Genomic DNA, 23,139 nt, shown 5'->3' on the forward strand with positions numbered 1-23,139 from the left:
ACACAGTCGGACATTTTGGAAATACAGTTCATTAAATCCTATCGCGGGCAATTAAGATTGATATTCGGTTATGTTGTATACTGGTTGGCGTGTAGCCGTTTACCAAAGTCAGACGGTAGGCCAGTCTAATGTCAAAGCCTCCTGAACGGATGAGAACCAGAAGTTTTGGAACGAATCTTTCAGAATTTGCTTTTCGACACGAAAAGCTAAAAGTTGAGTAGAAAAAGCCATTAATCATGTTGAACATCAGCATTATCTATTAACTCAATTAGCCCATGCCTATCTGATCAACCAGACTAGCCTACTTTCACGATGGGCTGCTGTCGAAGTTGAACTAGGCTACATAGCAGTCGGCTCACCGTGTGGAGGCCTTGCCTGATCTGGTAGGCTATATGAATTTGTGGAACTGCACTTCACGTTTTCTGTATTTATGTCGGTTGTATGGTTTATTTGGTCTACAAAGGTTTTTTGTCCTCAAAAAATTGTTTCAGCTGTTGTGATTTTAAAGAACATGGTGTATAGTGAAGTAGCCTATGCAGTTGTAGGCCTAGTTATCTGTATCAATTAGCTTTGACCAAACAACTTACTAAAACGCAAGTTTTGTCAAAAATAAATCCCCCCAAAATACAAACCTATCCGAAGGAAAGGGGGTCCACAAGAAAGATGGAGATGTCAGGCAGGAAACGACCCTTAGTGAAACCATACAGCCCTCAAACTCGTCCAATGAGAAAACACCCCCCTCCCATCCCCTCCTCTCCTCTCCCCACTCCCTCCCTCCCATCCTCCTCCTCCTTCTCCTCTCCCCTCCCACAGCCACAGTCCCTTCCCTCCCTCCCATCCATCCTCCCCGCTATAGCTGCGAACTAGTCAGCCCAACGTGCAGAGCGCTGCTCGGCTTGGATTGCCGCTGGTTCAACGGGGTCTTCGACAGGGTCGCACTCCATGTGCGCTGCTTGCGTGGATGTTGAAATTGCGCTGTGCAGCTCGGTAACCGCGGCAAGGAATCAACATGTCGAACCCACCCCACGACCCGTTCTACTCGTCCCCGTTCGGACCCTTCTACAGAAGGCATTCTCCCTACATGGTGCAGCCCGAATACCGGATCTACGAAATGAACAAACGACTTCAGTCGCGCACAGAGGTCAGTTAACAGTAATACTACATAACATTACAGTCTCCCGAACAAAAAAGATAGGATCTAGGAGATAATCTGAGTTAGACCTGTGTTTGTTGGAGGACTATAAAGTGTTACTGTTCCTCGTTTCGGATCGGCACAGTGTCTTATCACTAGGTGATGGTGACAATTTGTAAATACAGATGTGATGTATTTGCACATGTGCTCAACATTCCGTAGCTCGTGGCTTTTACATGGAGATTAATTTGTAGCATTCGAGTCACATTGCGAAACACCAAAACAGTATGGCATGCTTGAAAGGTATAAAATGAAGGCTTGAAACTATATTGACTCACTTTATCTTGAGCGTAGTTGAGCAACCTGATATCTACTTGTTTGTAATGCATAAAAGTTGCATTTGACTTGTAAAACTAAATGTAAAAAGGGTAATGCAGCGAAGAGTCGCGTCTGTTCGGAACGTGTGTGTACAGTTACAACACGCAATGTACAGTAAAGATGGGTGCATAGTGTTGGCCACTTATGTGGCCTGCATGTATACCGAGGAAGGAAAGTTACCTTCTCAAACTTACATCAAGGAGCAGAGCTTCACCCATCATCGTTATCACAACACCTTACTGTCACTGTTGTATAGGAAGACATACAGGACATTGTGATTTATGACTATGATAGTTGAGTAGAGTAGGTCCAGTCCTGGGCAGGCACAGGGCTGGTGCAACTTTAAGAGGGCCAAGGCAACGTTGCAGAGAAGCATTGGCCCAACAACATGCATTATTCATACATAGTGGTCCAAGCCCCAGTGGAACTCTGCCGTAGACAGATACCAAGCACACACACATACACACACATGCACAAACATATACACACACAAATGCACAAATACACACACACACACACACACACACACACACATATATATATATATATATATATATGTGTGTGTGTATATGTGCATACACACACTCAATTACATTATAATCAAACCAATACCACTATGATAACATTGCTAAATTCAGGTGAGGAATCAAAGGAGGATCTGTATGGAACTGTACACAACCTCTCTTCTCTCCCTTATATCCTAAAGTTAAACAGCAGCTTATTATTTTACCCTGAGAACTCAAATGTATGCAGTAACTAATATACAGTACACACACAAAAGAGAGAGATATTCATTGTGGGGGGAAATTAGAACGTGAGAATAAGGAAGATATTGTAGCTCCAGTAGGATACAGGCATCAGATCATGAGACAAAATCTTCAGTTCAGTGATTTGTAAGCAGAGAAAGTCTTATGCGTGCGTATATGCTTGTTGAAGGTTGCTCCACAACAAGCACAGTCTCTGAATGGCTGACTGGAAGGTCTCTCAAAAGGTCATTTTGCTGACCTTCCTATTGTACGAACGAGGCACAACACCTTCCCATGTCTTCAACAGGAATCTCTTCATATAGTAATAGCATCAGTAGATGATTGCGGGGTCAGTTCAGTGTAAATACAGCGAGTGTTGCTCCTGGTGCGTTTCTTGTGACCGTATCCAGCGGTTACTGTTGAGGGGATGCTTCCTGTTGGTTACGTCCAGGATCATTATGGGACAAACTGAAAAAGAGCTGCATTTGATGAACTCGTTTTTTTTCATTTCAAGTGTTTCCCCCTGACTCACTTATGTCATGTACAGCACAAAAACGTTTAAAATGCTTTAAAAAATGCATGGTGTTTAGATATCGAATGTTGAGCTAGATTTGAATAGATATTTTACAACATTCTCAGGGCTCTAAACAAAAGGGATGGTTTCCTGCTTTGTGTTCTGCTTCCCAGAGACATGAGGTCAGTTTATATGGTTGTTGGGTGGGAAAAAAGACATAATAGCAGCATGATATATCTTCAGTAATTGCTATTATTCAGTTAATGACTCATTCTTTAAGTTTATTTCATTGGCAGGCCATATGACTTGCATGAGTCATTGATGTGCAAGCCCTGCCCTGTTCAATACGAGGTTCAATACGAGTCTGCTTGTCCCTAGAAACAACCAACTGTTTTACCACACTTCTCTTGGCTGACAGAAGCCCAGAACATCATTTCTGATTAAATCTGTTTGTGGTTCAGGCATTGATTGTGATATATTTGATCAAATCTGAATTCCAGTAAAATACTTCAGACAATCTTTGGCAATTATCTCAGATTTTGTGACGATAAACTTCATAGTACTTTCAGTATTACCTTTTCAAGAGCTGTACTGTACGACGCGTTTTAACAGAACAGAAAATTTCTGTTTATAGCACCTTTTTTTACACCTCATGGCAAATACTCATCAATCATGATCACCTTTGAACCGATGACTGTAGATGAAAGCCTAATACACCTTCAGGACGGGTCCCAGTGCCATTATGCGTCTAGCTGATCGCTTAGCGGCTATCCCTAGCCCATGAAGACACACATCTTTTCTACATGAGCCATGTTACTCTTCTTTCACCTTCACCAGTCACAAGAAACACCAGCTCCGACCTTCACTTCTGTGTTCTGTGTGGGTACCAACACTACTACCAATAATAGTGATAAAGTCTTACAGTTTTTCTCAATTGCTAAGACATATTTCTTGAATGTGTACTGTGTTTTCTCCAAACTCTAAACACACATCTTCATACTTACACTGTTTTGGCCAAACCCTTGACTTTTGACCCAAAATCAAACACTGTAGTCAAAACCATATTATCTGTCGTATAAACCTAACTTTGCATTCAAAATACACACAAATCCCTCAAATAAATTCAACCTTCTGAATACCCTTTAGACACTGCTGGGAGGAATTGAAAACACTATTATAAAAAGGTTTTCAAGAACCATTGACTATAACGTGTCCCTGAATTTTAGATATGTTCCACCTCATGAGTTTGACATGATGTAAATCATAAAACTCACAATTACTGCAATTGTCCTTCTTACATGCTGTTTATTTTCTATTATACAGCAATTGCATTTTGAGCTCTTGTTACTGTAGTAGTCACAGTATACAAATAGTAGTACTTTTAGTCAACAACACAAATGTATTGCTGTAAATTGTAATTTGGGGAACAAAGGCTAAGAAAACAAGGAAATAAACAAATCATCATAGGGATTTCTGTCATAGTGTGGCATGGATCTCATTTGAGATTGTTGTTCTTCTTCCTCTTCCTCTGCCTCTTCCTCTCCCTTGTCCACCTCCTCTCATTTGGACAATTCTTCCTTTTCTTCTGATATTTTCATCCATGATTTCAAAGTACAGATGAGCTTACCTTTGTATTCATTCCAAACCCCTGATTGCTTGTTGAGTATATTTGCTTGTTAGTGCTTACACATGGATAATTGGTTGGTAAGGGTGTTTGAATTGCGCTGTTTTGGGTTTACTTATCAAATGGCAGTGTTTTCTGAATGACATAATGGTGATAATTGTGTCTTAAAGTAAGAGGTGTGTTTAGACTTTTGCAAAGAAGTGTGAATGAACCTGAGAAATGTGTCAAAAAGGGTAAAGATTGGGGTACATGGTCTTTCTTCTGGGATTTGGCAAAATGGTTTTGTGGGGATGGCTTACACATACAATTTTTCTGTGTTAGCAATCGAGAAAAACTGTAATTTAGGCTTTTATCCAAAGCGACGCATATGGGGGGGGAACTCGAACCCGCGACCTCCTCATTTGCAATCAAACGCTCTTACCACCGAGCTGCACCCATACGAAGTGGCAGTACTGTAACCACGCTGGGTTTGGGGACTGTCCCTCGGGGCGCTGACTTCCGTATGAAGACTGCTGCAATGATTTGTGGGGGAATCTGACACTCACACGTATGCAAATGAAGCACCCGTTTAATATTCAGAGGAGGGGCTTGAACGACCTCAGCCCGTGTGAGCTCATTAGCATAGAAGTCGTTAATATGCAGCGGGAGAGCAGAGGATGAAGCGGAACGCTGTAAGCAAAACTATCAGCCGGGAGAGAGAGGGAGAGAGAGAGGGAGTGAGAGGGAGAGAGAGAGAGAGAGACGGAGAGAGAGGGAGAGAGAGAGAGAGAAAGAGAGAGGGAGAGAGAGGAAGAGAGAGAAAGAGGGAGAGAGAGAAAGAGAGAGAGGGAGAGGGAAAGAGAGAGAGGGGGAGAGAGAGGGGGAGGAAGAGAGGGAGACGGAGGGAGAGAGAGAAAAAGAGTGAGGATTGAGCAAAATAGAGAAGAATTTTAATGGAAAACCCAGATTAATACCTGCTGTAATATCTGATGGGTTGAGTTTGGAAACGCTTATATAAGGTTAAAGAACCGTCCACGCAACAGTGAGATGTAAAGCTCTGGCTCCTGATTGGTTTAGATTGGTTCAGTCCTAAACTTCAGTCCTAAACTTTCCATTGATTAACTAACAATCAGTATGTGGATCCACTTAACATTGATTGGTAGATGATTGGTTTATGGCTTGAGGAAATACCGGGGTGTCCTTTCTGTGAACTCTCTCTGCTCACCTCTACACATGGGATGCGTCTATAGGATCTATGTTGATGCCTGTTTTAGCTACTAACAATGTTATCAGCAACCCACCATCAGGTGGATTATTTAACAGTTTCGTGTAGTCCATTCCTGTCCTTTTATCCATTTTCCATTGATTAGGAGGATAACAACTAGGGGTGTAACGATACACTCAGCTCACGATACAATACGTATCACAATACTGGGTGTACGATACAATACGTATCACAATACTGGGTGTACGATACAATACGTATCACAATTTTTTTTTTTATGAAACCAAAATTCAATTAAGAGATTTATTTCCAAAACATTTAACATTTTCAATAATTTTGTTTGTTGTACATACAATTTAGTAAACTCAGTTCAAGTGATTTCTGTAAATGCAGTGAATGCACGCATGACGCAGGTGCAGAGTAGGTTGCGTGCTGGTAGCTCAACCAATAGGATCAAACGGATGTCATTTTGTAAAAATATTGCCATAACTCTACGATACATATTGTACAACTTTTGTATTGCGATATATTGTTCCACGATATATTGTTACACCCCTAATAACAACACGTTAGTATTGCTGGTGGATATCCATGGCAACGCTTGCGTAAATTGCGTTCTCCATGTGCTCTGAGATGAGACGTCTTGACCCGTCACTCGAGGACAGGTCACATTGCCATCGAAACATAATGACAAATCCATTACGCCATGAACTTCCATTCACTGGCTGCTCTGGACTATCTCCAATAATCTCTAATTGGGAGGCAGCCTAGTGAACGATCAATAATATTTATTGAAGCGGTGACCGTTATCCTGAACGGAGGGTTGACCCAGTATCAGGTGGTGGTGAGAGGATGTTTCCAGATAACTGTCGACTAGACCAAGAAAAAGCGGGTGTGTAAACAGAGAGGTAGCGCTCAGCCCAGCAGGAAGCATGGACAATGGTCCCACCTTTTTCCTGTGACTTGGTTCCTTCCAGGCTGCAGTGTTGATAACAGATAAGGCCCGAGCCCATCTACTTCCTGTTGTTTATTGTAGTCTGCCGTATTTGATTGTTTTGGTCTTGATTGATGTAGTGTTAGTAATGAGTGAATCAGCAGAAGTACAAGGGGGATTTGAACCTGGGATCTTGTGGTCTGCAGGATAGAGAGCTATACCCATAGCAGAACTATACCCATCTCTCCATTGCAGTGTGCAGTATTTGATTGTTTTGGTCTTGAAATTGTAGTATCAATGTTGTCACTTAGCAGGAGCTTCTACCCAAAACAACCTACAAGGGGGGATTTGAACCTGCGATCTCGTGGTCTTACCACTGAGCTACACCTCTCTCCCTATTGTAATGATGGATATATAGGAACAGGAAGAAGTTTGTGTACAACAGACACGGTATCAGGAAGGAATCCTGTTGACGTTCAGAGACTGAGAGATGTGCTGGATGAGGCCTGACAAGTTAACACGTATTAATGTAGTTCAAAGACACACCTTGTTAAAGCTCAGTCTTTTTCACACACAACACACACACACACACACACTCTCCTATGCACAACCACCTATACCCTCTCTCCCATTCATACTCATACTCACTCTCCCTCAGCGTGGCCATTGACGACTCCTTCAATCAACTTTCAGAAACACACAGGAGGACGAGGAACTGAATTGGTCCAAGTAGACTAACATCCACTTACACAGAACAATATGCACTGATTCCAAAACAGCAGATGATGGGGCCGAGTCCTGATGTGTCTCACCACCAAACTGTCTGAGTTCAGGCAGTGTTGAGATGGAGACAGCCAGCTGTGTGTTCATTGGTCTAATTAGAGCGTACTGGTTTGTTGTCTGGGAGGAGAGAGGGTTGAGGATATTTTGTGCTTAAACATGGAGCGTTTTCTCAAGGACACTAGTTTTCCTCTCCTCATTTGCATAATGCGTGGCTGTTAGTCCTAATGGGGCCGACCTCTCGTGTTTGCCTTGCTGTGCATCTCAGAAAACAAATTCAAAGGAGGAATCAGATACGTTAACATATAACCATCAAACCGACAGGCTCAATTGAGTTTATATTACTGATACAACATGTGCATTGCTTTGTGGTATCTCGATTTTTTGTTGTTGTTGTTGCTTCAAAAACAAAATTCTTTTTTTATTTAACATCAGAAATCCCCTTTGAACTGCCTAGTCTATGTAGTCTACTGTATTTCACGAACCCAGAACGTATTTATAGAATGTAATTTGTGAGTCAAACACTGAGGCAGTGACCTGTCCACCGTGTGGACGGGATTTCAAACATTCAAGGTTCGGCTGCAGACCCCTTCAGTCCTGGAGGCCTCTCTCACAATGTATCAGCATCGGAAAAAATACCGTTTAGGCTAACTAGAGTAAGCTGGGAACTCTGTCAAGATGAAGGTATTGACATTGTGGTTTATGGAGTGTTTGCCAAGATCAAGAGTTCCGTGTGTGTGTGTGTGTGTATCTTGGATGTGGCCACTTGTGGTGTGTGTGCTTGTTCTATGCTTGTGTAGCTTATATACTTGTACAGGATTACAGTGTGAATGTTCACTCCTGCTCTGAGACTAGGGGTGGTGTGCATCCATTTGTATGTGTGTGCATGCTAACCCCGGGCCTGTTGTTATTTACTCGCAATCCTTCGCTGCGGTGGCCCTCTAATCCTGTGGATTTCACATAAATCCATTCTGTTTGTCCCAGCCCGCGCTGCAGAGAGAGCAGGCGCGCGAGCTGCGACGAGCCCATTGACACATTGATAAATCCCTTTATACGGAGACGATCTGTTCAAATCAATATGGCTTTATCGGTCGGCGGGCGTCACGGCCCGTCATGTCGGTTCACCTGAGGTCCCTCGTGTGTTGCAGCTGATTTGTAGTGTCTGTCAACAAACAGCACGCAGCGGACGAGGACGGCGTTGAACCGCCAGGAAGTCACTATAGCGAAGATGAAGCCATGGTTACTGTCCAGCAATGCATGCTGGAGCAGGACGGAATGCCAGAAAGGGGATGACAGATTTCGAGGAAGTAAATAATTTTGTATGAAAAGATGGTTCCATACCAAACTTTTGATTGGTACTTTTAACATAAAAAAAATATATATAATAGCTATGCAGATATTTATCAGTGGGTGTGTGGGTATAAATGGAACAGCCTACATTCAACTATAAGCAGAACTGAATGATGTGTGCTTTGTTGTTACAGTTTTAGTGTGTCTCGCCGACACACACACACACACGCTGAAGAGCTTGAACAGGAGGCATCAGGAGGTCCGTACAGACCCTTCTCGCGAGGCTGAGGAACCACAGATAGACAGAGCACTGTTCCAGTTCTTACTCTGTCAACTTTGCTCTTTCAGAAACAGAGCCCCTTGTTTGTATGGTTGAATGCCAGAGTGAAATGTCAATGGACTAGCTGAATGGAGCATATTGAGTTGAAACTGACACTTCAACATAGAACACCGTTCTGTTTTCGCCTAGCGAGAGGAAGGAGGATGCCACTATAGCAAATCCAGGAAGTTTAAATCAAAAACGACAACTGACATTTAACAAAATCCTCTCACCTGTTGTTTAAGTCCTGGAAAAGGTTAGTCGTCTGACATCAAAGCATGGCTATAGACACGCTGTTATTGCGACTCAACGCAAAGGATAGGGCCGAACGTTAGCAGTTCTTTTGCAGCCAGCAGAAAACGGCCTTTGTTGTTTCCAGCCTTGTACAACTTTAAGACCTTTGTTGCCTTTGCTCACATACCGCTGAGGGAAGCATCTGGATACCGCTCAACATTACCGAGAGGGCTTTGATTTCATTATAATTTCTCTACCAGATAAAGAATGATATTTGCCCTCTACAACCTTTAATTTAATTACTCATATTCTCACTGGCAAGAATGGTTAAGGAAGTGACAAGCCTTCTTCTAAGGACAATATTAAAATAAAATAGAGGCCAGAACCATGTAAAACACACACAAACAAAACACAAACTACACGAGGAAAGACATCATGATTCTTCAGATACCAAACAGCACAAATGACATAGAACACACAACCGGCAACCGGCAAAACCGCACAACGGTAAGCATGTGGCGCCCCAGCGCAACAGACAAGGTTGTGGTGACGCTAACAAGCATGTGCGTTGTGACATACAGTAGTTTAAACCGGGCGCCACGGGGGAAGCGTTATTGAATGGGGATGCTTGTCGTGGGCTGAGGGCTGAGGGGCTGGGAGGAGGAACTGTGTGAGAGTGCCTTGTTGACCCTCAGTTTCACTGTCGCTCCCAGGAGCCCCTCGCGATGCGGGATTATCTGTCGGGGTCATTCATCCTGCTGAGTGTGACAAATCTGAATCCCACACGCACAGACTCGCGCCTCACACGGAGTGAGACGGACAGACACGCACACACAGAAACAGAATTAGACGCTTATATAGTACATGTAGGCTGTACATGTTACTATGTACGTAGTCTCTCTCTGTCTCTCTCTGTGCCTCTCTCTCTGTCTCTCTCAAACAGGCACAGTCACACACAAACACACACTCATCCAGCTCAGTGTCAGTACAGAACCCGTCAGTGGCGTGTGTGACTGCTGCTGTTGATTATCCTCTGGGGGATTCCTGGTGTGTGCTGGGCATCAATGCCCCAGAAACGGCCTGCCACCTCCCCCTAACCTCCTCCACCTCCCCCTAACCTCATCCACCTCCCCCTAACCTCCTCCACCTCCCCCTAACCTCCTCCACCTCCCCCTAACCTCCTCCACCTCCCCCTAACTCCACCTCTCCCCACTTCCTCCACAACCTCCCCCTAACTCCCCCTCCACCCTCCCCCCCTAACACTCCCACTACCCCCCCGGGCCCTTGGCCCCAGTACCAGCCGCCTGGCTCTCTGCTCTCTGCTGTGGAGCCACACTGCTGAGCTTCGTGCCGGTATCTAAACTCTCCAGATTGTAACCAAATGCTGGCTTCTGTGGGAATGTTGCATTCATTCTGAAAAAAACATCAGTTGCAACAACAAATGTTGGCTGGGAAATGCAGATTTGATTTTAAGCATTCCCTGTAGAAAATAAGTATTGCTGTAGTAAAAAAACATTGCTGCAGTAAAGGTACTGATTCGTATATGTTTATTGTATGCACCTTCCTGACACTGAAAATTCCTTGTTTGAGTGAACGTACATGGTGAATAAAGCTGATTCTAGATTCTGCTCTGAGAAAACAGAAAAACGTTTGGGTGAACCGTTGATTTTCTGAAGCGCTCTCACGCCGCAAGAAGCTGTGACCTGAACACTGGGAAGTTGCTGGTTGACCAGCGGACGATCTCTCCAGCCCATAATCACCTATTGATTGGTCTCCTAAACGAAGCGCTTCTCCCCGACGGCCTCCTTCCTCAGAGCGGGCGCCCAGAGATATGAGACCTGTTGAACCAGGTCCAGGTCATCAGTTTATTGGACTTGACGCTGTGCGATGTTGACAGCACTAATTGTCAACATCTGGGAGGTACTAGGGATCTCTTAACCAGCGACCAATGAGAGCGACGATCTGTCAAAACATGTCGGGGGCGATCACTGTCATTCCTCAAAAGGAGGGAACATTAATTTGGCATCGTGTGTTTGGTGAGGTAGATTAATGCTTTGTGTGTTTGGTGAGGCAGGTGAAAGGCACTGTGTTTGCTAGTTAGCGTAAGTGATTTCTGGGGTGCGGATGTAAATTGTCGATTTGTCTGAAAAGATACGTTAATAGTTTAGTTATGATAATTGGTTTGCTTTGGAGTTCGGATTTCTTTTCTTTTTTGCCGACAGGCCTTAGTACTGACATCTGTTTCACATTTTGGTAGGATTTTGTTGAGGGAGAAAATAAAGGGCAGGGAATATTATCGCTCTTTAAATGTCGGTTAGACTCCTTACTCATAATGGAATTCATTTAAAAGTGTTTTCATACTATGTGTTTGTAAATGTTTTGGCTTTTCTGAGTATCAATGTCGTCATGGTTTCTAAGACAAGTTCTAGAACTCCAATCCTGGTCTCTATCTCTGATGGTGCCAGACTAAAATAAACCTTCTATTCACTGTAACTACAATGTTGTTCCATGGGGCCTAGGTACTGCAATGTATTTGCATGGTAGTTAATGTAAAATTAATGTAAAGTGTAACTGTGTTGTTACCATATAGTAGCTATGCAGTTACATGGTAGTCAATGAAACCTCAATGTAAAGTGTAGCTGTGTAGTTGCATAGCAGTTCCTGGTCCCAACCCTGGTCCTCAGGGAACACCTGTCCTGGATGGTGTTCATGTTTCCCTTCTCCAAAACAGCTGATTCAAATAAACGGGTCGTTATCCAGCTCTGCAGAAGCCTGCTTATGACCATTCATTTGAATCAGGTGAGTTGGAGCAGAGAAACATCTAAAACATGCAGGACAGGTGTTCCTTGAGGACCAGTGATGTGTTTACGGTTGGGCCACAGCATTCCAGGCTTCGTTCTCTGATGTCACCACGCTTAAACGACCCGTTCGTCTTCTCCCCCCTTCGCAGGAGAGCGACAGCCTTTGGTGGGATGCCTTCGCCACCGAATTCTTTGAGGAGGATGCCACGCTCACGCTGTCATTCTGTCTGGAGGACGGGCCAAAGAGATACAGTAAGACCGTCTCAACCTGCTTCCTGCTCAGACAGCCCCCTTTCTGACACGTTATGGGACAGGCTAGCATTTTTACGAGTTAGGCTGAAAAGGCTAGCATAACTACATTGAGAAGGGTAATATATTCATTCTGGAGATACAGTACGTGACAGTTTAAAGTGGGCACTGCATTGAGAACAAAAGCTTTTTTTAAATTCTATTACGTCACCGGTAGATCTGGAGGAAGACCTTGTTTACAATGACACATGAGGTTCCCTGACAAATAGCCGTCTTGTATTCTATAGGTAGGAAGGTGGTAGATAGTATGTTAGCGGTGTTGTCCTTTCATCACATCCACACAGTGCTCACTGTTTGATACGGGCTGCACTTTGAATATCAGACAGACAAAGATAGGGGAACGTATATTGTAGGCTGAGAATTAATCTTGGTGTGTACAGAGAGAGTGGGAGAGGGAAAGGGAATGAGAAGGAACGAGATACAGTGAGAAATGGAGAAAGAGAGAGATACAGAGAGAGGGAGAGAGATACAGAGAGAAGGGAATATACAAAAACAGACCGAGAGGGAAAGGGAAAGCAAGGGAGAGAGAGAGAGAGAGAGAGAGAGAGAGAGAGAGAGAAAGATGCCAAGGAAGGGAGAGAAAGACAGAGGGGGGGGGGGGGGAAGAGAGAGAGAGAGAGACAGACAGAGGGGGGGGGGGGAAGAGAGAGAGAGAGAGACAGACAGAGGGGGGCGACAGAAAGAGGGTTTATGACTCAGCCCAGAGATGGAGAGGAGAGGAGGAATAGAGGAGGCTTGTTTGTGGACCCTTTCTTTTCAAATGTAAAAATAAAAATCCCCCCTGGTGTTGGGATGGTAACCCTGTTCCCCTGGGAACGGACAGCTTAACGCTATGGCGATGATGACTCACCGCCAGTCAGAAGCATTCTAGTTTTAGGTGTTTTGACACACACACATACATAATTACAATCACACACAAACCCACGTAATTACAAACACACACATGAACCTCACTCACGGTATCCATGGACTACTCTTACATATATATATATGCGCAGATGTCTGTGTCACCAGGTACAGAAGATGGATGACATATTAGCCACTGTCAGTCAAAAGGTGTGAAACTTGAAATAGTCCCTCTCTTCTTCTTTTACTGATGACTTACCTGCCAAAGCAGTTTCTGTACATTTACATTTAGTCATTTAGCAGACACTCTTATCCAGAGCGACTTACAGTAAGTACAGGGACATTACCCCGAGGCAAGTAGTGTGAAGTGCCTTGCCCAAGGACACAACGTCATTTGGCACAGCCGGGAATCAAACTGGAAACCTTCAGATTACTAGCCCGATTCCCTAACCGCTCAGCCACCTGACTCCCCCACCTGTACATGCCTGGAACTACACAGAGGGTCGTGTAAACTGTAGAACCATTCAAAATACAACTTTTGAATAAATTCATGTTAGCTATAGTTAGGAATATTATGTTGATTTAAAGGTACAATAGATTTTTTCAGTAAAAAAAAAGTTTTGTCCCCTATAAAAACTATGTGAATATAATGAGGTCCTTTGAGAGTTTTTGAGCAACACAAACAGTCCCCTGCCAGTGGAATGTTAATTTCACATTTTTGGAGGGGCCCGCTACTTTCTAACCAATTACGTTCCAGCAACCCTGTTCCAGCCTATCTCCTTCTTTAAGGAATACTTTTTTGTTAGGTTATTTTTAGAAACCACTGTCAATCAAACTCAAGATGAACGAAAGCATGTAAGTTTCGATTATTCAAGTTCAGAAATATTGGGGGCGCTGTTTCAAATGTTTTACTTTATTTTATAATATTACCTAGTGCAGCTTTAAGGTATAATATATTACCTAGTGCAGCTTTAAGGCTACATTGTCTGACTCTCCAAACGTTTTTGTGATGCATAGTGCACACTCTAAAGACATGTTATTAACATGTTAACAACAGTAATAATATGTAATAACATTTCATTAATTCATCCAACAATTATCTGGTGCAGCTACTGTAGAGGAGTGTGTTGGACGTTTTGACTGGCCCTTTAGTGGAGAATACAAGTCTGAAGCTTTTAGACAAAACATCTCTTGATTCGACTACATTTGTTCAGGAACGCATTTTGTTCCAGTTCATTCTCTCCCAGGCTCACTTTTCAATTGTGTTTGCTGTCACATAGCAACAAACAACCGAGTGATTGAATCTAAATCTAAAATGATACTGTGATAGAGACTCCATTCTCTACTGATTCATCTCGTTCTTTCAATTGAAATACAGGTTGTTGTTGTGGTTGTCTGTTGAGTTTTGAATCCAAAGCTCAAAGTGGCATTTATTATATTTTTACAATGAATCCGAAAATGCTTTCAGGATTCACTTAATATAAAGCTTTCTTATGACCATAAATATGGTCATAATATCTTATGATTATGTGAGTGCTTCCTCTCTGTATTTCCCACACCATCACTTATATTTTCCCTTTTGTGCATCTTGCCAACATCTCAATTTTTCTCCCTCCTCTCTCTCTCCTCTCCCTCACACCTTTTCTTCCACTCTGTCTCTCATTCTTTCTCTTGCTTTCCCCCCATATCCCACACCCTTTCCCTCCCTCCTCCTCTCTCTCTCTCTCTCTCTCTCTCTCTCTCTCTTTCTCTCTCTCTCTCTCTCTCGCTTCTACTTAGAAAGAATGTGTCTCTCTCCGCCTCCTTGTACAGTATATACTAACTAATGACGAGGTTGTTATGGCGACTGCTTAATTATCAGAGCAGATGTAGGGACAATCATGATAATTCAACTCAGAGAAGAATAACACATTAATAACCATTAATCTGGTCATACAACAATCTGTCATTTTTATCTATTTCTGTGTGTTCAAATCAGTTCATAATTAGTTTGTTTGGTTTAGAAATCCCCTTTTGAATGGATTCAAAGGTAAATTAAGGGATGTTACGTTATTTGAAACCACAAGCTGCTTCCACAGGGTAATATGTTGGTGCTTTTTAAAAATGCTTTTAAAACTCCCCCAATGTATTCAAACCCTCGCAATATATTGAGAATGTGATGAAAGTCAACACATGATGCAATCCAAGAGCAATCCTTCAAAAAGAGACACACATTCGATCTGGATCAAAAATCTACATTTTTAATTTAAGGAGCTCAAACATAAAAAAAGAATGAATTTTATTTTACAAACGCTCCTTTAGAGGACCTTCCTATGAAGTAGTGACTCTAACTTTAATGTATGTATGTATTTCTGCAATATTGACGTGTCATGGGAAAGTCAAAACAGGTGGACGATATTAGCTCGGTAGTTAGAGCACTTGCCTGCAGATTACTAAGAGTGTGCAGGTTCAAATCTCCCTGTACTGTAAGGTGCTTTTGATTTGGCTTAATGAATACTTTATTGATGTATTATTTATAACAGGGCATGTGCAGTCAGGTGGGGGTGGGGGGGGGGGGGGTCTACAAGACTGGGATGAGAGGCGAAGCATGGTGATCATTATTGAGTAAAAGACAGACAGGGACCGAGCTGTGTAGTATCAATCCTACAGCTCTGGGTGTTACTGGAGTTTACAGGGTGTTATGGGGTGTTACAGGCTGTTACAGACTGTTACAGACTGTTATGTAGTGTTGCTAGGTGTTACAGACTGTTACATAGTGTTGCTAGGTATTACATACTGTTACATAGTGTTGCTAGGTATTACATACTGTTACATAGTGTTGCTAGGTGTTACAGACTGTTACATAGTTTTACTGGCTGTAACATACTGTGCATTATGTTACCGGATGTTACTGGGTGTTACATGGTGTTACTGGGTGTTACTGGGTGTACTGAATGCTACAGCTCTGGGTGTTACTGAATGTACTGAAAAAACTAGGCTGGCAATGATAAGGGGGGGGGCATGTAGAGAGAATAGTGTTGGGATTTGACGCTTATCAGTGTGAAATGCATACTGTGTGTGTGCGCGTGTGTGTGTGTGCGCGTGTGTTTGCTACGTGTTTGTGCATGTGTGTCTACGTCAGTTTGTGTGTGTGCGTGTGTGTGTGTGATGGGCAGATGAAAAGGAAGGGTCTGGCTGGTTATTAGGAAGGTGTATGTGGGGGAAGAAGTTGCTCCTATTTGTGTGTGTGTGTGGGGGGGGGTGACAGGTGAGGAGAGCTGGATGGGGAGATGGAGCAAGGGAGAGCTGGGGGGATGGGAGCAGGGAAGGGATGGAGAGCGAGAGGAGGAGGGGCTGGGGAGAGATGGGGGGGTTGGGCATGGTGAGCGAGGGGAGAGGAGGGTGGAGAGAGGGGGGAGGGGTGTGTGGGGTCGTGGGGATGATTGACAGGAGGGATGAAGCAGCCTTGTCCTGCTCTGCGGAGGACACACCACCTCTCTTGATTGACAAGCGGGCAAGTCTGGGAACCACGGCGACGAGTTGGACAAACAGAGAGAGTCAGAGACAGAGAGAGAGAGGTAGAGAGAGACAGGAAGAGAGAGAGACAGAGACAGAAAGAAAGCGACAGAAAAATAGAGATAAAGACAGGAAGAAAGAAACAGGGAGAGAAAAAGACTGAGTGAGAACAGGAGAGAAATAGAGTGACAGACAGAGAGAAAAAAGAGAGCAAGATGAGAGAGATGTGAGAGAGAGGACAGTAGTCTTCAGTGTGATCGTGTGTGAGACCTCTGACTTGTCTTTCCGTGTGTCAGACTGATGGAGGTCTCTGGCCATCAGGTTGGGGTGCGGCTCACACAGGGGGTTTCCTGGTTGCCAGGTTCAGGGTGGCAACTACCGAATGCGGGCGACAGGAAAGGGGGACACCTATCCGAGGGCACCAGCTGTCCTGTAGGATGGGCATGTCTCTTATCTCCCTGCTTTCTCACCACTTTCTGCCCCAGATGAAAACAAACCCAGCTTCCTTTTCCCAGTTTGGGAAACAATAGATTCCCGCGGACAGCCCCTCCCAGCCCTCCTCCACCTCCTCCACCCTGCTGCTCTCCACTCAGCCTCCTCTACCCCACACACCATGGCTGTGTGTGCCTGCGTGTGTGTGTGTGTCTTTGTGTGCGTGTCTACTCACACACCAGGGCTGTGCATGTGTGTACATGTCTGTGTGTAGTGTACATTGTTTGGTTCAGGTGGAAGAATAGGAAAATCATGATGGAATAAGCTACAGCGCATTTAACTTGCCAAAACTGCGTATTAAATTGAATCGACATACAAACAACAGTTGTGCACCTCAATATTCTTTCTGTCTATTACAGTAACATATTTTGTCTGGTTCCTTCTTGTGTATAAATTTAATTTGAGAAATCATTCTGGTGGTGACTAACTGTAGAGTTCATGAACGCATGCAGACAAATGCAACATGCACAGCTGAGCTACGAACATTCTGGAACTGATCTGGAGAGAGAGAGGGAGAGAGAGAGATAGGAAGGAGAGAGGAGGAAGAGAGAGAGATACACAGAGAGAGACGGGAAGGAGAGAGAGAGAGAGAGAGAGAGAGAGGGAAGGCGAGAGAGATGCCTGAGAGAGACAGGAAGGAGAGAGAAGGAGGGAGAGAGAGATACAGAGAGAGAGGGAGGGAGAGAGAGAGGGAGAGAGAGAGACAGGAAGGAGAGAGGAGGAAGAGAGAGAGATACACAGAGAGACGGGAAGGAGAGAGAGAGAGAGAGAGAGAGAGAGAGAGAGAGAGGGAAGGCGAGAGAGATTCCTGAGAGAGACAGGAAGGAAAGAGAAGGAGGGAGAGAGAGATACAGAGAGAGAGCTAGGGAAGGAGAGACACAAAGGGAGGGAGAGACGTTGACAGAAGGAAAGAGTGAGAGAGATACAGAGTAAGAAAAGAGAGATAGGGAAAGGTTGACAAAAAATGAGAGAGTCAGAGAGGGAGAGACAGAAAGAGAGGGGAAAAGATAGAGACGGAGGGAGGTTGAAAGAATGGGGGAGAGAGAGAGAGAGCAATTGAAAGACAGAGAAAGATTCAATGTTATCAATAATAAATCTCTACATTGGAAGGTATAAACAAATTCCACCTGGAAAATACACACTGTCTGCAAAAATACCCACACAATCGCACACACTCAAAGGTAAACACATGCGCATGCTTAGACGCAATGAAATGGGATCATTTAGGTTCTCATGCGCAAACCAAAACAACTAACTAACAACGTCCAAACACTCATGCACTACAGAAACACTCATGTACTACAGAAACACTCATGCACTACAGAAACACATGTACTACAGAAACACACATGCACTACAGAAACACTTGTACTACAGAAACACACATGCACTACAGAAACGCTCATGTACTACAGAAACACTCATGTACTACAGAAACACTCATGCACTACAGAAACACTCATGCACTACAGAAACACATGTACTACAGAAACACACATGCACTACAGAAACACACATGCACTACAGAAACACATGTACTACAGAAACACACATGCACTACAGAAACACTCATGTACTACAGAAACACACATGCACTACAGAAACGCTCATGTACTACAGAAACACTCATGTACTACAGAAACACTCATGCACTACAGAAACACTCATGTACTACAGAAACACACATGCACTACAGAAACACTGATGTAGTACAGAAACACTCATGTACTACAGAAACACTCATGTACTACAGAAACACACATGCACTACAGAAACACTCAAGTAGTACAGAAACACTCATGTACTACAGAAACACTCATGCACTACAGAAACACACATGCACACAAACACGCAGTCAAGCTTGCACACACGCATTGGCACGTGAAAAAATCCATACCTTTATAGATAATACATGGAGAGATGGATCCGCCAGGGATAAGGCAGGGCCGGCCTTGCATTAGACTTATCTGCTCCTATGAACCAGCCTTCAAGGCCTCACTTAAGGTATTAAATGTTTATGTGGTCCTTTTTCATCCCCCCCCAACCTCTCCTGCACACACACACACTCATGTACACACACACACACACACACGAATGCACACACACACGAACACACAAACAAACATGCACAGACATGCAAACACACACAAGCACACACACACACACGAACACTCGAACACACACTCAATTCTCGTTCATCTTAGACTCCTGGCGTGCCCTAATCAATGATAATGGCGGACGCCGGTTGCTCTCAGTGTGTCCTCAGATAATCTGGAGGTGATCTGAAGCAGGGCCAGGGCCTGCCTGGAGCCAGGGGGAACACTCACCCTGCAGGCCCAGTCCAGAGCAGCTGTCTGGGGGGAGGCACTGCAAGCACAGACACGGAGGGGTGGAAGGCTTGTTTAAACAAACTCAACTGGGTTCCTGAGGAGTGTGTGTGTGTGTGTGTTTTGTACGTGTGTGTTTGTTAGCGAGTGTGTTTGTTTGTACATGTGTGTTGGGGAGTGAGTGTGTGGGTGTGTGCAAGTGTGTGTGTGTGTGTGTGTGTTTGTGTGGTTGTCCCAGTGAGAGAACTGCATCATCCTCCAAGGAACTTTCTGTGGTGATGAACAGAGTGTGTTCGGTCAATACCTGGGTTCAACAACCAAGGTTCCTCCAAAAACAAAATTTTACTTCATTTTTTTTACTCAACGGCTACAGATTGAAGTTTGTTCTGAAGCAACAACTGAGTTTATTCAATCTCGTAGGCAGTACTTCAGAAGGATAAGATGCATCACACGTAGACCCATTTACAGTACGGTACTTCCAGTATGCTGCTGTGTGATGTTGGTGGAGGCGTCCGGGGAGTTCTGGTGCATGTGGGGGTCCTGGGGGCCCTGGCTGCATGGTGTAGCCTGCTCGCAGGGCTGTGTTGTGGGCTGGGAGAGGCATGAGGCCAGCCCCTCCTGAATTATGGATGTAGGTGAAGAGGGGAGGAGGATCGTCCTCTAGGGGATGTGAACCCCCCACATCTCTCAGCCTCCTCTCTCCACCCCCTCCTCCTCCCCTCCCCACATCTCTCTCAGCCTCCTCTCTCCACCCCCTCCTCTTCCTCCTCCTCCCCTCCCCACATCTCTCTCAGCCTCCTCTCTCCACCCCCTCCTCTTCCTCCTCCTCCCCTCCCCACATCTCTCTCAGCCTCCTCTCTCCACCCCCTCCTCTTCCTCCTCCTCCCTTCCCCACATCTCTCAGCCTCCTCTCTCCACCCCCTCCTCCTCCCCTCCCCACATCTCTCTCAGCCTCCTCTCTCCACCCCCTCCTCTTCCTCCTCCTCCCCTCCCCACATCTCTCTCAGCCTCCTCTCTCCACCCCCTCCTCCTCCCCTCCCCACATCTCTCTCAGCCTCCTCTCTCCACCCCCTCCTCTTCCTCCTCCTCCCCTCCCCACATCTCTCTCAGCCTCCTCTCTCCACCCCCTCCTCTTCCTCCTCCTCCCCTCCCCACATCTCTCTCAGCCTCCTCTCTCCACCCCCTCCTCTTCCTCCTCCTCCCTTCCCCACATCTCTCTCAGCCTCCTCTCTCCACCCCCTCCTCTTCCTCCTCCTCCCCTCCCCACATCTCTCTCAGCCTCCTCTCTCCACCCCCTCCTCTTCCTCCTCCTCCCCTCCCCACTTCTCCTCTCTCTCCTCCTCCCCCTCCCACCTGCTCCCCTCCTCCTCTTTCTCCGCCCTCTTCCTCTCTTCCCCTCCTCATTCCCCTCCTTCCCTTTCCTCCTCCCCCTACTATCCCTCTCCTCTCCCCCCACCCTCCTCCCCCTCCTCCTCCTTCTCCAGGCCGGCAGCATTCAGGCGTGCCGCAGGGGTGGGCGAGGGTGACTGGTGTTGTGTCTCTCTCTCTCCCTTTTTTTGCTAACCTCTCTTTTTCTCTCTCTCATTTTAATTTTCTCTCTCTCTCTTTCTCCCTCACTCTGTCTCTCTCTCCCTCTATCTCTCTCTCTCTCCCTCACTCTGTCTCTCCCTCTCTCTCTCTCTCTCTCTCTCTCACTCTGTCTCTCTCTCTCTGTCTCTCTCTCTGCTCATTCTCTGTAAAAAAAGAGAAATAATTGCACTGTTCCACACTAGGGAGTGTGAGAATGTATGAAACCAGTATCCAGATATGCTTTTCACAGAATGAGTCTTTTGTCAGTAAGATATAATTATTGTAGATATTAAAACAAAACGCACAAGGCTCATGGTTGTAAACAGCTGTGACCCTAACACACGTTAACCGTGCGGTGAGGTCATAGTGGTGGCTGCCATGTTGGGGTCATAATGAGGATAGGGTGTCTGTTTTGTGTACAGGAGCATTCACCAGTCCAGGAATCCTGAGGATCTGAGGGACCTGCATTTCTCTGCATATGTGTCTCCCCAAGTTCCCCAATATGTGGTATTTTAAACACACAGGGGATAGGTCTCCAGCCTTAATAACCGTAAAAAATTTTTTTTTTTAAATTAGAAAATAGTTTCCAGTTTCTAAATTCTGCCAACTTGGGTGTACTTTTGCTAATGCATTTGGACAGGTTTTAATGACGCTTCCAACTGCGACGATTTGAGGAGCTGAAAAAAAAGTGTTTACCAGAGACAGTGAGGGGGATAGAGAGAGAGAGAGAGAGAGAGAGAGAGAGAGAGAGAGAGAGAGAGAGAGAGAGAGAGAGAGAGAGAAAGGTAGGATACCCCCACACACTTTCAGGAAGAGGAAAATGAAAAGGGTGTGTGTGTGTGTGTGTGTGTGTGTGGGTGTGTGTGTGTGTGTGTGTGTGAGAGAGAGAGAGACAGAGAGAGAGAGAGAGATTGAATTAAAGTTTTATGACTGATGAATATTTCATGTTCTGGGCAGTGATTCCCACATTCTAGCACAGTGTGTGTGTGTGTGTGTGTGTGTGTTTTTGTGCTTCATGCTTGCGCTACACTACATGTGCGCCTTGCAACTCGCATGCAGATTTATTTTCCAGAAACGTACTGGTTTTTGACCAGTGGCCTTAAGGGCAGAGGTCATCTACCTCGCTGTCCTGACACACAGACTGAGATTAGTGCAGCATTCCCAGTCAGGACAGGTGTGGTTGTTTGAAACATATCCTGGCATATCCTGACAAAATGTGTCTCTTGAAGAGATCTTTGAATCTCTGAGTTGTGTTGTTTGCTGCTGAATACAGAGGGTCACTTCATTGACTGGTCAATTATGAGTTTCAATATCAGATGTTATATTTTGCTGTGTTTATTGATTACGGCTTTTCATCCAGATGTGATTAGAGCCTCAGTACACACAGTTCTGACCAGAAAAGTGGATTTTAAATCTACATCTCATGCTGTAAACCGGCAGTGTATATATTTCTACTGTCTGACTGAGATATTCTGCTCATCATTGGCTTCAAACGCACAACAGGTTTTTTTCTTATATTATGAACATAATTAACTTTGAGTTGGAATCAAAAACCTTTTTCACTTTCTTTAATGATTTATATTAACTAATTTCTACATTTATATTTGTTTCAATTTGTATTGCCTCATTTATTTCAGGACTGAATTCATAGCCATATTTACTTATTTCATACGCGTGCATATTTATTTATTTAACATTGACTGAAATGCCTTTCCAATCATCTCAGCAATCAGACACGGTGAACAAAAACAGTATCCTCCTGATCCGGCATCATCCATAAGGTTCCAGCTCGTCTGCTCTCCTGCTGGGCTTCTAGAGATGCTCTTCTGCAGTGGGTCTGCTCCCCTCTACTCCCCTCATCCCCCACCTTCTCCCACCCCTCTCCTGCCCTCCTCCCATCACTCTCCTCCCCCACCTTCCCCCACCCCTCTCCTGCCCTTCTCCCATCACTCTCCTCCCCCACCTTCCCCCACCCCTCTCCTGCCCTTCTCCCATCACTCTCCTCCCCCACCTTCCCCCACCCCTCTCCTGCCCTCCTCCCATCACTCTCCTCCCCCACCTTCCCCCACCCCTCTCCTGCCCTCCTCCCATCACTCTCCTCCCCCACCTTCCCCCACCCCTCTCCTGCCCTCCTCCCATCACTCT

The 23,139-nt window shown here is 44.9% G+C and overlaps 1 protein-coding gene across 2 annotated transcripts in view; it reads left to right on the top strand.

The window, feature by feature from the left end:
* Nucleotides 1-960: 960 nt before the first annotated feature.
* Nucleotides 961-23,139, top strand: part of ldb2a (LIM domain binding 2a) — a 44,405-nt gene continuing 22,226 nt past the window's right edge. For both annotated transcript variants that reach the window (XM_067247422.1, XM_067247423.1), the window contains exons 1-2: nucleotides 961-1,141; nucleotides 12,106-12,208. In XM_067247422.1, coding sequence (XP_067103523.1) covers nucleotides 1,010-1,141; nucleotides 12,106-12,208 — 235 coding nt within the window. In that variant the 5' untranslated portion in view covers nucleotides 961-1,009. The remainder of the gene's footprint in view (nucleotides 1,142-12,105; nucleotides 12,209-23,139) is intronic.

Source organism: Osmerus mordax, chromosome 12, assembly GCF_038355195.1.
Source record: "Osmerus mordax isolate fOsmMor3 chromosome 12, fOsmMor3.pri, whole genome shotgun sequence".
NCBI classification, from domain to species: domain Eukaryota; kingdom Metazoa; phylum Chordata; class Actinopteri; order Osmeriformes; family Osmeridae; genus Osmerus; species Osmerus mordax.